Raw genomic sequence first — 13,610 nt, 5'->3', positions numbered from 1 at the left:
AAACACTCACATGAGCTAAAGAGCATGCTGGGAAGTGTGTTCTTCCATCCCACGTGTTATAAGAAACAGATGCAAATAGAATTTGCACTTCTCCGAGGCTGCTCCCGTGTTGTTATTAAGGAATTATATGTTGAGGACCGAATATTCCTAGCTGTTTTGTGCTCCGTATTCTTCTTCCCCCCCGAAACTCCTTGTGTGTGAGAGAGTGAGCCTGCAGCTGACGCTCTCACTGTGATCATCTCGAGAGCGGAGTCATGCAATCATCTTGATAGCTTTGCATGTTCAATTTATCCCAGCATTCAAGATTATTTCTGCACAATCAGTGTGATTCTTTCTTTTTTTTTTTGGGTGGGGGGGGCAAATTGTCCAATTCAAACACAGGGGGGATCTGTCATTGGGAGAATTCAAGAGGGGGGCTGGTGTTTGTGGAATACTCTGTAATTAGGGCAAGCAGCAACAGCAACATCAAATTACAGGTTTTTTTCTTGTTTTAAAAATCTAAACATCCTGATTCCCAGGCAAAATGATAACGTGGCTAATTAATACTCAAAAAAGTAGGAATAATGCTGAAAGATGAGACCAACGCAGCGGCACTATAGTGCTTTTAAATTTCATTAAGCATAGTCTTTAGACATAAAAAGTACAAGTGCAATTAGAACGCCATAAAAAAAAAAGAAGTCTAACTTTTAAGAGGAAGGGGAGAGTCACGGGGTACTATAAAAACCTTTCCCCAGTGGTGTGACAGATTCAGAGCGTTGGAAAAAGAACAGTACACTCTGCCGGAGGATCTAATTGCGGTGTACTCGCACCTCAGATAAAAGATGTTTACCCGCTCTGGCACAGTGCATACAGGAGGCGCGCGCATGTAACGCCCTCACAAGTCTTAAATTCGGCTCCTTTAAAAATAATAGCCTCATACGTTGACGTGGAGAGAGAAGGAAAAAAAGAAAATCAACGACTTGTAAGCAGGAAATGAATGCGCCTGAGAAGTATTTTCAGCATACTTGATATCCCGCATAATGTATTCAGACACTTGGATTTTTTTTTTTTTTAACCATCAGATACTGTAAGAAAAACAAACATTACTGAATCTGCAGCATTCGTGTTTGAGATTGCAGCTTTCAAATCTGCAGCTAATCACCGGGCTCAGACTGTGAAGGTTGCTTTGGTGCGGTAGTATGTGGATGGGAAACTGATGAGTCATTTGGGCCAGATCCTGGCAGCAAGAATCTGAAGACAAGCGCTGCATAAATAGAAAATGAGCCTCTGTTCTGTTTCCGTGGAAGAGGCGAGGCTGATGCAAAGTAATGACCGTCTTCACTATAGAGAGGACATATCGCTTCATTCAAAGGTTATTTCGGCAACTGCGCAAAGAGAATGAGCAAGTATTGAACTTTGCTCTTTGGAGAAAAGGAAATATTAGACCACTTCATCTCATAAGATTGGCAATGCCAGAAGTAATAATAATGGTGCAGGCCCCGGCTGTTGGTAGGCTTCCTTCGTACTGCTGCACCTGTCAAGCTTCCCATTTTCACACAGCATGCAATTTACAGCGCTAATAGTCAGGGCTCTGCCTCTTGAAATTCTTTTTTTTTTTTTAAGGTAGACAAAAGCAGGCCTATCATTTCTTTTCAGCAGCAGTCAACTTCATTTCCAATGCTATGTCAGAGAGTGTAAACTTCCTCAATTGAGCACAATAGCAGAGCTGAGGCGCTAAAGTAGCTAAACTCAGGCCGAACTTCCACACAGGCAGGACAACAACAACAAAGCTGTGAATAGATCTTATTTTTAACTAGCGTTGTAACAATTTCCCAAATCCATGGTTCCGTTTATACCCAGGCTTATTTTTTGTTGTGTTTTTAAGCGTGTGAAAAAGGGAGAGAATTCTTTTTATTATTTTTTTAAAGGCTCGATGATGTTTGGATCATTATTTTCCAGTTCAATATTTACCTGAAGGGTCTTTAAAAATGTAAACACACGTAAGCGTTTCAGGCATCCTTGGTCGTGCATTTCATTCACTTTAAACGGAGCAGAGTTCTTGCATTGTTGAACTGAATTGTGGATCTGATGCTTCGCTTTGCTTGTGATGAGTTGATAAAAGTTCATGTATATAACGCTTACTGCCAGTTGAAGCTGCTACCTGCTCTTGGTGAGTGACATAGGGTTGGGTAGTACATGTTAGAGCAGCCAATCCCAAAGGTGGTGGGGGACCTGTGCCATGAACCTATTTGTTCATGTGAGACACTGGGACTGTTGTGGAGGGCCCACCGATAAGCTTATAAAGTTAAAATTAATATCGAGCAGATTGTTTCAGCTTATTGGTGCATCCACAACAGTCCCAGTCTCTCATATTGGGAAAACTAATTGCCCACCCCTGTATTGGAACATCACCCAGTCTGGAATGTCCGCCAGCGACCAATGCTCAACTTGAAAGCAATGCGGGATGAGTGAATCACTCCCTGTCTGGATGCTCCTTTATAGTTCAACAATGCTAATTAGCTTAAGTATCACGAGAACATGGCTAATTAGCATATCATGAACACACGTTACCAAAGCTGTTATCAGCCTACATGTGCTGGCCTTCTTAATAAAAACAAACAAAAAAAAAAAACTAAAGCAAAAACAGAGCTTTGCTAACATGCAAGTAGCTTGTAGCTAGTAGCTCAGCTAAGCTAGGCTAACATACCAGTAGCTTTTAGCTAGCAGCTCAGTTACAGGGATGAAGCAATCCTTCCTTTTCTACTCCATGGCTGTCACACAGATAAAACCTCTTCCTGGGACTGTGTTTACTTCCCAGGCTTCTGCACTTATACATCTTTCTCTTCAACCTTATATCATACTTCTAGTAGTAATGTAATGTGAGCTCAAGCAGTAAAAAGACTCTCAGTGGAGTCGGCTCGAGGGCCATTGTGAAATTGGCGGATGGGACAGCGAGAGAAGAATGTGGACAGCTGTACTGCATATTCAGCTCCAGTCTGAGAAGCAATACACCCCTGTTTTTAAAAGAAATATGCAGCTTTAGCTGTGTCCCCTAGGCCGCATCCTTCAGAGGACCTGGCCTTCGCGGTCTGCGTGGCCTGTGTGATCTCTTGATTAATCGAGCAGATATTTGAAGTTTACACAGCTACATTCTCGCCTGAAAATATCTTAAAAATTCATTTTGTGACCAAGAAAGAGTAATAAAACTAAGTAGCTGCCGCCATTGTTGGAAACTGGAATTGGCTGGGCCGCGCTATTAATTCTGGGATAGGTTGGGCCATGAAGGATACACCCGACTCATCCTTCAAATCCAGGGAAACGAAGGACGCATTTGTTGGCCGCATTTGGAGCAGCCTTCGAATTGGGACAGCCTTCGTCTCATAGCTCTGACGTAATCGGCCTTCAAATGCGGCCTCTGAAGGATCCTGGCCTAGGAGTTGGGACACACCTATGACATTCCTAACATTAATATTGGGGGTAAAAAAAGTATTTAGTAATGCAGTTTCCTAAAACACCCTCAGACAGGTGCGTGCCCTCTGTGTTGTCCTGTTTGAGTCCAGAGACGTACCAATGCCTGTGCTGTGTTGGCCATGTCGGTTCTCCTTTGGAAAGTTTACCTGTATACTGCCTGAATGTGGAGCACGAAAAAGGGCTTAAAGCTAATGGCCGACATTAACGGTACAATTAATACACTTTCCATTAGCCGCGTCAGTTCTGCCACTTTCATGTAGCAAAACCTCCCTCACATTAATGACCATATGATCATTTGGATGTTAATGGCTGTCACTGCTCAGCTGCATCTGCCCAACTGATATGTATGTTCTCTCTGTTTCTGTCTATATCTCAATTTATCTACCCACCTACCTTTTTCCTGTCTCCTTTTTTCCTGTCTCACTCTGTCTTTCTCTGGCTGCTCCAGGGGCTATGGCTAACCATCTTATACCTAATGCACTCCTACGTCCTCATGGCACTAACAATCCCTATAATACATTGCTTGGGGAATCGGCAGTCTATAACAACCCTCTGGGCATGTACAACACACAAGGTGTGCAAGCTTCTTTCATTCTTTAACATTGTGGCTAGGGCAGTGTTATTTTTTTTTTTTCATGTCTGAGCCTGGAGGTACTCTAGGGGGCACATCTTTGTTCCCATCCCAAAACAAAAAGCAACTTTATGATTGGACTATTAAAAGTAATGCACTAAGCTGAAATCCCAGCAGTCGCCTTGAGAGTTTTAACAGCGCTTTAATTTAGAAACAAAAAAAACAACAACACTGCCCTTGCTGTCTTTGTGTTAGCTTTGAACAAGCTATAGCTTTATCATAAAATCCTACAGGTTTGTTTTGCTGTGGGATTTTTCAGTGGTGTTGCATCTTGGCTTGTGTTCAGAGCCGTGCTATTCGGTTACATAAGTTGCACTCACTCGTGGCTGTTTGGCCAAACACACAGTGTAAAAATGAGGAAATCCTCTGAAATCAAGAGTAGGCGCCTATAGGGAGCCAGATACAACACCAGTCATTTATTTTAAATGTGCTCCTGTGTTGTCAGTGAAGCTCGTGTGTGCTTTGTCTTTTGTCTCGATGTTTTCTTGTTTTTTTGTTGTTTTTTTTTAGCTTTTAGCATTGCATTCTCGTGAACACCGCTGTTAGATTCTCAGACACTGTTGTTTTGTGATAAATGTCGCTGAGGCAAGCAAGAATTTAAAAATGCAAATCGCCGGTGCTACATAAAAGAGCGGTTTGAAGGAAAAATTCAGAGGTTACAGTTCATTTGTTTCTTTAGCTGTAATTTACGGTGGCCCTGAAAGGCCAAATGGACTGCAACCTAGGAAAACACCAGCAATAAGAAAAACGCTGTAAAAGCACACAAAACACAATGGAAATAGGAAAAGCAGAAATAGGAAAAATGAAAACGGAAATAGGAAAAAACAGATTTCCAAAAGCACAAGGGAAGTGTTTCTGGGGAGACAAAAACCCGACGGAACAGCTGCAGGAACCAAAATATGCTAAGCATTGCGCTGGGTGACACTTAAAAGAAGTGGAGGATCTATCGGTTTTATGAGGAAAGAAAAGATGAGAGGTAAGTGTGTTAGCCCAGCGGTCCCCAACCTTTTTTGCGCCACGGACCGGTTTATGCCCGACAATATTTTCACGGACCGGCCTTTAAGGTGCCGCGGATAAATACAACAAAATAAAACTAGTACCGGTACCAAAAAAAGAAGATTTATTCATAACACACGTGAAAAGACCCAGGAAAACCGAGTTAACAATAAAAATGATAACAAAATAACGCTGAAAACCGATAAAAACCCTGAAAACCATACATTTCACACCTGAGCCTCAACTCTCGCGGCCCGGTACCAAACGACTCACGGACCAGTACCGGTCCGAGGCCCGGGGGTTGGGAACCGCTGTGTTAGCCTAACTATTAGCCTAAAAATCAGCCATCAGCATTACATGAATCATGAGAATAAAACGCACCTAGCATGTTTTGGTTCCTGCAACTGGTCCGTCGGGTTATTGTCTCCCCAGAAATACTTCTCTTGTGATTTTGGAAATCTGTTTTTTCCTATTTCCATTTTGTGTGCTTTTGCTGTGTTTTTCTTATTGCTGGTGTTTTCTTAAGTTGCAGTCCATTTGGCCTCTCAGGGCCACCGTAGAAATAGCTATTTAGCACTTTATTTCAAACTTGGTAACTGTCATAATTACTCATTCATATGTTCAAATGTAGATTTTCAACTCAACATAGATTCAGTCTACTTATTGTGATTTTTTTTTTAAAAACAAAAAACAAAAAACATTTTCAGTATGGCAGATATTAAAGCATTCCAAGTATTAGCTGGGTATTAGAAACCGGCAAGCTATCGTGGGTCAGTATGACTATCGAAATGCTATTTTATTTTCTCTCTGCAGAGCTATTCCAGCTCTCAGCAACTCAATATGTGTTTGCTGTAACTTTGCGAGTCTGTAAAACTGGGAAAACTCGAGTAAAACTCAAGTTAAAAAACAACAACAACAACAAAAAACCTCAGAGAGCTTTGATCAGCTGATAATTTATGTATGAAATACAAAGTGCTTGCATTGGAGGTTGTGATGGAGGGCTATGACTCACTTACACTGCCATAGATGAGGAAGAGTAAGACTGCTAATGCATCAAAAGATTTATCTGTCTATTTGACACTAAAGTACCGTATCTGTGTTTTACCCAAGGATTCCATCTTTTTTTCTCTTTCTCCCTCTCTCTCTCTCTCTCTTGCTATATATATATATATATTATTTGTTTGTTATGAGATATGTTCAGGTTCTTTGTGTGGGTGCACAGAATTTGCATGAGGGTTAAAACAATCTATTGCATTGCAGAAACATTTTCTTGATGCGTCATCAGCATACTATATGTGCGTTTTCCTCTTTCTACCTGTCACTGTTATGCTTACTGTGTTTTCTTTTCTTCTTTCCTTTCCCTCATGCTGTCCCTAAAAGAGCCCTACAGAGAGACAAGTATGGGAGTCAAACTAAACATTGCTTATCAAATGTAATTGACTTTGGCTTTGCTTTCTTTTCACTCGATGCTGACAAAGGGGTAATGAAAACAACGTCATTCCCTTTGGAAGCAATACAATTCTCTTTGTGACAAAGGCCCCTCACCTTGACAAGAATGCCAGTTAAATTGGTTTGAATCGCATCCCGAGTTCCACTGCTTACAGACATTTACACTACTTGGTGTAGTTTAAAAAAAGACAAGAGAGAGACTTCTTCCACTCACATGTCCTAGGCCTATTTGATATCACAGCCTGAATAAGTGAAGCCAGTTACAGCTAACATTAAGATTCACCTCAACGCTTGAAAAGGCACGTCGATAGAAATTGATCTGTGATCTTTAATAGAACGCCGTGCCTTTGTTCGTGCACCTTTTATTTGATTATACCAAAAACGTACATAGATATATATTTAGATTTTTTTATGAGGCTAATTTCCTTCTTAGAAGTCTAAGACGTGCATCTTGTCAAATTTTCAAGAGGTCAGACTGCGAGCTTGACACTTTAACGAGCTGGATGGCCTTGTCTGAGGTAGTTTGAATTATCTTCAAATATATGCTTTGATGTTGATAGCATGGACTTGGCTAACTGATAAAGCTATGAAAGCTTCATGTCCATGCAACAGAAAGAACAGAAAGCCTCCTTCCTTCCAGTGTGGCTTTACTTTGAAGTATCAGTTGTGTTCACATTGATAAAACATATCAATATATACCCACCCCGCCTATGCATTTTTACAATGTTGTTTCTAAATGCTCACATGGGACAATATGGTTGGGATCCAAATTCTACAACTGGTGTTCCGGTTTGTGTTTCACTTTTAAGAGTTAATTGCATGGCTTCGATGTGTCCGTTGTCTCTGCCTGCACGCGTTTTGTGCTTTTGTGCCGTGCTCGAAGTTTGGTGCTGTCTGGTAATGCACACTGTATCAATGTTTTCATCACTGCCATCATTTAATTGTTGATTTCCATGAAAATGAAGTAAGTCTTGGTATTGAATACAATTTTTAAAAGAAGGTAAGTGTGAGCTCATAGGATTTTACTGTAAACTGTGTGCTTTAATTAAAAATGCTAATCCAGGCCTTTACGTCCGAGTGCATTTCATAGAACTGGGAGGGTTGGTGATTTGATGGCTGCTGATTAAAACCAGCATTTATGTCTCACAAGAGTTCACTGTTCTCATTCAGCTGCTATATCCCTACTCATCTTTGTCATTCCAGAGGGAATCCTGAACAATGCCCGGGATACAAGTGTCATGGATACTCTACCACTGAATGGTAACCATGGCAACAGTTATAGCATTGCCAGCGCTGAGTACATGAGTGACTGCGTCCAGATCATTGATCGGGGCTATAACCACAAGGAGACGACCCTGGAAAAGAAGATCCTAAAAGAGCTCACCTCTAATTACATCCCCTCCTACCTCAACAATTCCCACGAGCGCTCAAGCGAGCAGAATCGGAACCTCATGAATAAGCTGGTCAATAATGTTAGCAATGGCGGCAAGGACGGCGGCTACGGGATGGGCTTGGGCGTAGGGATGGGCATGAATGTCGCGCTGGGCCTTGATGACCATTCCACCTTTGTCCCCCACCACGACGAAGGCCTCGGTTTGGAGTTGATACGCGAGGAGTCGAACGCCCCGCTGTTGCCGCAGAGGCCGCCCCCATCCCTGCAGGCGGTGGACAACCTTCACAATCACCTCCACCAGTCGGCACCCCCACCCCTGCCGCTGCCGCACCACCCCTTCTCGTCCGCCAGCGCTTCCTCCTCGTCTCGAAGGAGGATCCCCCAGGAGAACAGCGAAAGCTTCTTCCCTTTACTCACCAACGAGCACACTGAGGACGAAGGCTCGTCGCCCAGCCACAGCCACCAGAGAGACTCCCTCTACACCAGCATGCCCATGCTGCCCGGCCTGCCCGACGTGTCCGGAGAATCGGCAGACGGCTCCAAGGAGGGCGGCGACGCCAAGAGCCCGGAGGCCAGCTCGGACGACGTTTACTACAAAAGCATGCCCAACTTGGGCTCACGTAACCACCTCCATCAGCTGCATTCCTACTACCAGCTAGGGCGGGGCAGTAGTGATGGCTTCATTGTTCCCCCCAACAGAGAGGATCTATCTCCAGAAGAGGCCCAGCAGGAGCCCTCGCACCTAGTCACCAGCCTATAGGCCCGAACCCCCTCCCACCCGTGCCCATTGTATTCTCGCAGTCCTCTACTCTTCCCCCGTGTGCCCTTGGTCCATCAGTCGTTGGAAGTGGTAGCCTTTATTCTCTTTATTCTGTGTCCCGAAGACTGAGGCGGAGGAAGGAACTGTACCCTCGCTGTTACCGACAATAAGCAGGATAATAATTGCTACGAATGCGGTGGTGGGGGGCGTCGTCGGCAGTTAATATGTGACTCTATTTAGTTAGACACTGCAGAAGGTTGATGTTGTGCCCCCTCTCCTCCACTCGTCGCCCCCAACCCACACACCGAACACCCCACAACACCACATCCACCCCGTCCCCTCCCAAACCCTGTGTGGTTTGCCGTGTTTTGTCTCGTTGTGAAAAGAGACAATTACTCACACAGGATTTTTAGGTCTCAGAGATATAGTGTTGACAGTCTACAGGAACTGCATACCCCTAAAGTCTGAAACTGAAGACTTCACCAGAATTAAAATGAAACAAAAAACAAAAAAAAGACTATTTTATTATACTTCTGTATCTATATTGACTTTTTGAGAGATTTTCTTCCTCTTTGGTGAGTTGCAGCACATTTTGTTTGCTGAAGTGTCCCTTCAATGGAAAAAAAAGACAAAAACCACACATATACGCACACACAGATACATTTTGGACAGTTACCATAAAGGAATTATTGATTGTATGCTTTTAAGCATAACTGTTCTTTTTTTTTTTTTGTTGTTTGTTTTTGTTTCTTTCTTTGATTTTACTGTAATTCCAGTTGTTAAAAGAGGGAGAAAAAAACTAATAAGAGAATTGCGAGATATTTCTATGTAACTGTACAGATAACTAGCATTGCACATAATAGTATGCTTTTTTTCCCGTTCCAAGCGAACCCTTTTGTCTCTGTAAATGTAGTGATTAGGAGCAATTTTGTTCTCTTGTGCTGGCCCTTCTGGGCTTTTGGTGCCAGTCTGTTTTTTTTTTTTTTCTTTCTCTTTTATCACTTTCTGAGAAATGACCATCGAAATAGGAGCAAAATTACACAAAAAATACCACAAGAACACACTTATCGTGCCGCATTTTCGTGAACCGTATTCACCTTTCTTTTTCAGGTCTGGTTTTTTTTTTTTTATTATTATTATTTCCGCCTGGTTCGTTTTCTCTTTCCTTTTCTTTTCTTTTTTATTTACTGTGTAGATAGCAGAGCTCTGATTCACAGATTGTCAAGGAGACAGAATCAGTCCAATTTAATCACGAGGTGTCCCTCAGAAAGTTTATAGTGCATCCTGCATCTATATTGGCATTCAGAAAACGCTTGTGCTTCTCAGAAAGAGAACAAATTGAACCTTGATGAGCACTAGACACTTGTGCAAAAAAAAACAAAGAAAGATGGCTGTTTTACTTATTAAAGAAAGAGCTTTTGAAGTGAGAAAAACTGGAAGTGTTTTTCTTTTTCTTCCTCAAGGAGAAAATCTATTTATTTATTTGTTAAATAAACAGTAATAAAGGATGGGAGCAAGTTTAGCAGCAAAAAGAAGTTTTTCTTATTGGCTATAATTATGGCTTCTTATTTATTCTTTTTTTTTTGTATTGGTTTCCGAGTTGAATGACCTCATAACTAATATTTGTTGTAACAGTGAAACTTGTTTGCCAACAAATAAATTACTGATTAAGATTTATCATGTAGCTATGACAAAAGTGCTGGTGTTTTGTCTGAGTCCCGGGACACTTTTGTATGGATAACAGCCGAAGACCTCCAAATAACGGAACGATCGAGTCTTTTCTTACTTCTGAGTTCGTATTCGTCATTAGCCCTCTGTCCATTTTAGTGCCAAGTCAGTTTTGGCCCCGGCAACAGTGGATGTGCTCTGTATGCTCTGGTCTGCTTTATAATAGAAGCAGTGGTTTCATAAGCTGTAATAAATATTTCAATATCATTGCTGTTGTAACCAATGGATTCTTTACAGATACGGTGTGCTTGATGTGATATTGATAAGCTGCGCTGGAGTTGTGAGAGTAAAGTGGACCGCAGACCGCTTGAAAACAAGTGAGCAGCCTTACCTCTGAGTAACAGTAGCAACTGAAGGCAGTCGATGTTTATACAGGGAGTGCAGAATTTTTAGGCAAGTTGTATTTTTGAGGAATAATTTTATTATTGAACAACAACCATGTTCTCAATGAACCCAAAAAACTCATTAATATCAAAGCTGAATGTTTTTGGAAGTAGTTTTTAGTTTGTTTTTAGTTTTAGCTATTTTAGGGGGATATCTGTGTGTGCAGGTGACTATTACTGTGCATAATTATTAGGCAACTTAACAAAAAACAAATATATACTAATTTCAATTATTTATTTTTACCAGTGAAACCAATATAACATCTCCACATTCACAAATATACATTTCTGACATTCAAAAACAAAACAAAAACAAATCAGCGACCAATATAGCCACCTTTCTTTGCAAGGACACTCAAAAGCCTGCCATCCATGGATTCTGTCAGTGTTTTGATCTGTTCACCATCAACATTGCGTGCAGCAGCAACCACAGCCTCCCAGACACTGTTCAGAGAGGTGTACTGTTTTCCCTCCTTGTAAATCTCACATTTGATGATGGACCACAGGTTCTCAATGGGGTTCAGATCAGGTGAACAAGGTAGCCATGTCATTAGTTTTTCTTCTTTTATACCCTTTCTTGCCAGCCACGCTGTGGAGTACTTGGACGTGTGTGATGGAGCATTGTCCTGCATGAAAATCATGTTTTTCTTGAAGGATGCAGACTTCTTCCTGTACCACTGCTTGAAGAAGGTGTCTTCCAGAAACTGGCAGTAGGACTGGGAGTTGAGCTTGACTCCATCCTCAACCCGAAAAGGCCCCACAAGCTCATCTTTGATGATACCAGCCCAAACCAGTACTCCACCTCCACCTTGCTGGCGTCTGAGTCGGACTGGAGCTCTCTGCCCTTTACCAATCCAGCCACGGGCCCATCCATCTGGCCCATCAAGACTCACTCTCATTTCATCAGTCCATAAAACCTTAGAAAAACCAGTCTTGAGATATTTCTTGGCCCAGTCTTGACGTTTCAGCTTGTGTGTCTTGTTCAGTGGTGGTCGTCTTTCAGCCTTTCTTACCTTGGCCATGTCTCTGAGTATTGCACACCTTGTGCTTTTGGGCACTCCAGTGATGTTGCAGCTCTGAAATATGGCCAAACTGGTGGCAAGTGGCATCTTGGCAGCTGCACGCTTGACTTTTCTCAGTTCATGGGCAGTTATTTTGCGCCTTGGTTTTTCCACACGCTTCTTGCGACCCTGTTGACTATTTTGAATGAAACGCTTGATTGTTCGATGATCACGCTTCAGAAGCTTTGCAGTTTTGAGACTGCTGCATCCCTCTGCAAGATATCTCACTATTTTTGACTTTTCTGTGCCTGTCAAGTCCTTCTTTTGACCCGTTTTGCCAAAGGAAAGGACGTTGCCTAATAATTATGCACACCTGATATAGGGTGTTGATGTCATTAGACCACACCCCTTCTCATTACAGAGATGCACATCACCTAATATGCTTAATTGGTAGTAGGCTTTCGAGCCTATACAGCTTGGAGTAGGACAACATGCATGAAGAGGATGATGTGGACAAAATACTCATTTGCCTAATAATTCTGCACTCCCTGTACACTTATTGGACAGGATTTGTTGGTTGGACTTTACTAAGAGCTTTTTTGTATTAAAAAAGAAACAAAAAGGCAAAAACCCTTAATGACCGTCTAGTCAACCTTAGCTTGTTTTATATTTGATTTTAAAGGTTAAGCAACTCTTACCTGAACTTGTGGCATTATTATGAGATCATAGAGCAGAGTGACATCTGTGAGATCACACATAGAGCACAGAGACAAAGCACAATTAAGGCTGAGCATTTAATGAGATAAAGGTGGATACTGAGGCAGTAGGACATTAGGTAATGGCAGGATGCTTACATGTGCGTTGATGACTCATGCACTCACTTTGATAGGTACACCTTGCTTTTATCGATTCAGACCCCCTTTTTGCCTTCAGTGCTGCCTTAATTCTTCATGCCACAGATTCAGCAAACTGCTAGAAACCTTTCTCAGAGTTTTTTGCCCATATTGACACAATAGCATCACACAGTTGGTGCAGATATGTTTGCCGAACATCCATCACACCAGTCTTTCATTTCAACCCATCCCAAAGATGCTCTATTCCATTGGAGTACAGGGAACTCATTGTTCTGATCACGAAACCAGTTTAAGATTATTTGACATGGTGTGTTATCCTGCTGGAAGCAGCCACCAAGCAGCTATAGGTACACTGTGTTCATAAAAGCATGGACATGGCAACAGTCAGGTAGGCTGTGGCATTTAAATAAATCTCAGCTGATACTTTGGAGCCCAAAGTGCAGAGAAAATATCCCCCACACCGTTACACCACCAACAACCTGAAACACTGATACGTAGCAGGATGGGTCCATGCTTTCATGCTGTTTACACAAAATTCTGACTCTGGGACTCTTCAGACCAGGCATCGTTAATTTTGGTGAGCTTGTGTGAATTGTAGCCTCTTTTTCCTCGTCTTAACTGATAGGAGAGGCAGACAGTGCGGTCTTCTGCAGCTGTAGCTAATCTGCTTCAGGGTTCGATGTTTTTGTGCTTTCAGAAATGCTCCTCTGCATACCTTGGTTCTAACATGTGGTTACTTGAGTTACTGCTGTCTTTCTCTCCGCTCAAAGCAGTCTGGCCAGTCTCCTCTGATCACTGGCATCAAAATGTTTTTTTTCACTGGATGTTTTCTCTTTTTCGGACTTTTCTCTGTACTCTAAAGAAGGTTGTGTGGGGAAAATCCCTGACGATCAGCAGTTTCTGAAATTCTCAGACCAGCCCGTCTGCCACCAACAACAAGTCACCTAAATCATCTTCCTTCCCTA

At 42.2% G+C, this 13,610-nt stretch overlaps 1 protein-coding gene across 21 annotated transcripts in view; it reads left to right on the top strand.

The window, feature by feature from the left end:
* The window catches only part of LOC120721804 (adhesion G protein-coupled receptor L3-like), a 252,581-nt gene extending 241,967 nt beyond the window's left edge, over nucleotides 1-10,614 (top strand). For 7 of the 21 annotated variants that reach the window (XM_040012415.1, XM_040012413.1, XM_040012412.1 and 4 more), the window contains 3 exons: nucleotides 3,899-4,024; nucleotides 6,458-6,475; nucleotides 7,730-10,614. In XM_040012415.1, the coding sequence (XP_039868349.1) occupies nucleotides 3,899-4,024; nucleotides 6,458-6,475; nucleotides 7,730-8,679 (1,094 nt within the window). In that variant the 3' untranslated portion in view covers nucleotides 8,680-10,614. Of the gene's footprint in view, nucleotides 1-3,898; nucleotides 4,025-6,457; nucleotides 6,510-7,729 lie in introns of all 21 variants that reach the window. The other 14 variants (XM_040012419.1, XM_040012418.1, XM_040012428.1 and 11 more) reach the window with 5 other exon arrangements.
* Nucleotides 10,615-13,610: the final 2,996 nt, after the last annotated feature.

This window comes from Simochromis diagramma, unplaced genomic scaffold (assembly GCF_900408965.1).
Source record: "Simochromis diagramma unplaced genomic scaffold, fSimDia1.1 OVJJ01000604.1, whole genome shotgun sequence".
NCBI classification, from domain to species: Eukaryota; Metazoa; Chordata; class Actinopteri; order Cichliformes; family Cichlidae; genus Simochromis; species Simochromis diagramma.
Note: the sequence above shows the minus strand (reverse complement) of the source record. Positions and strands in the feature narration are given on the sequence as shown.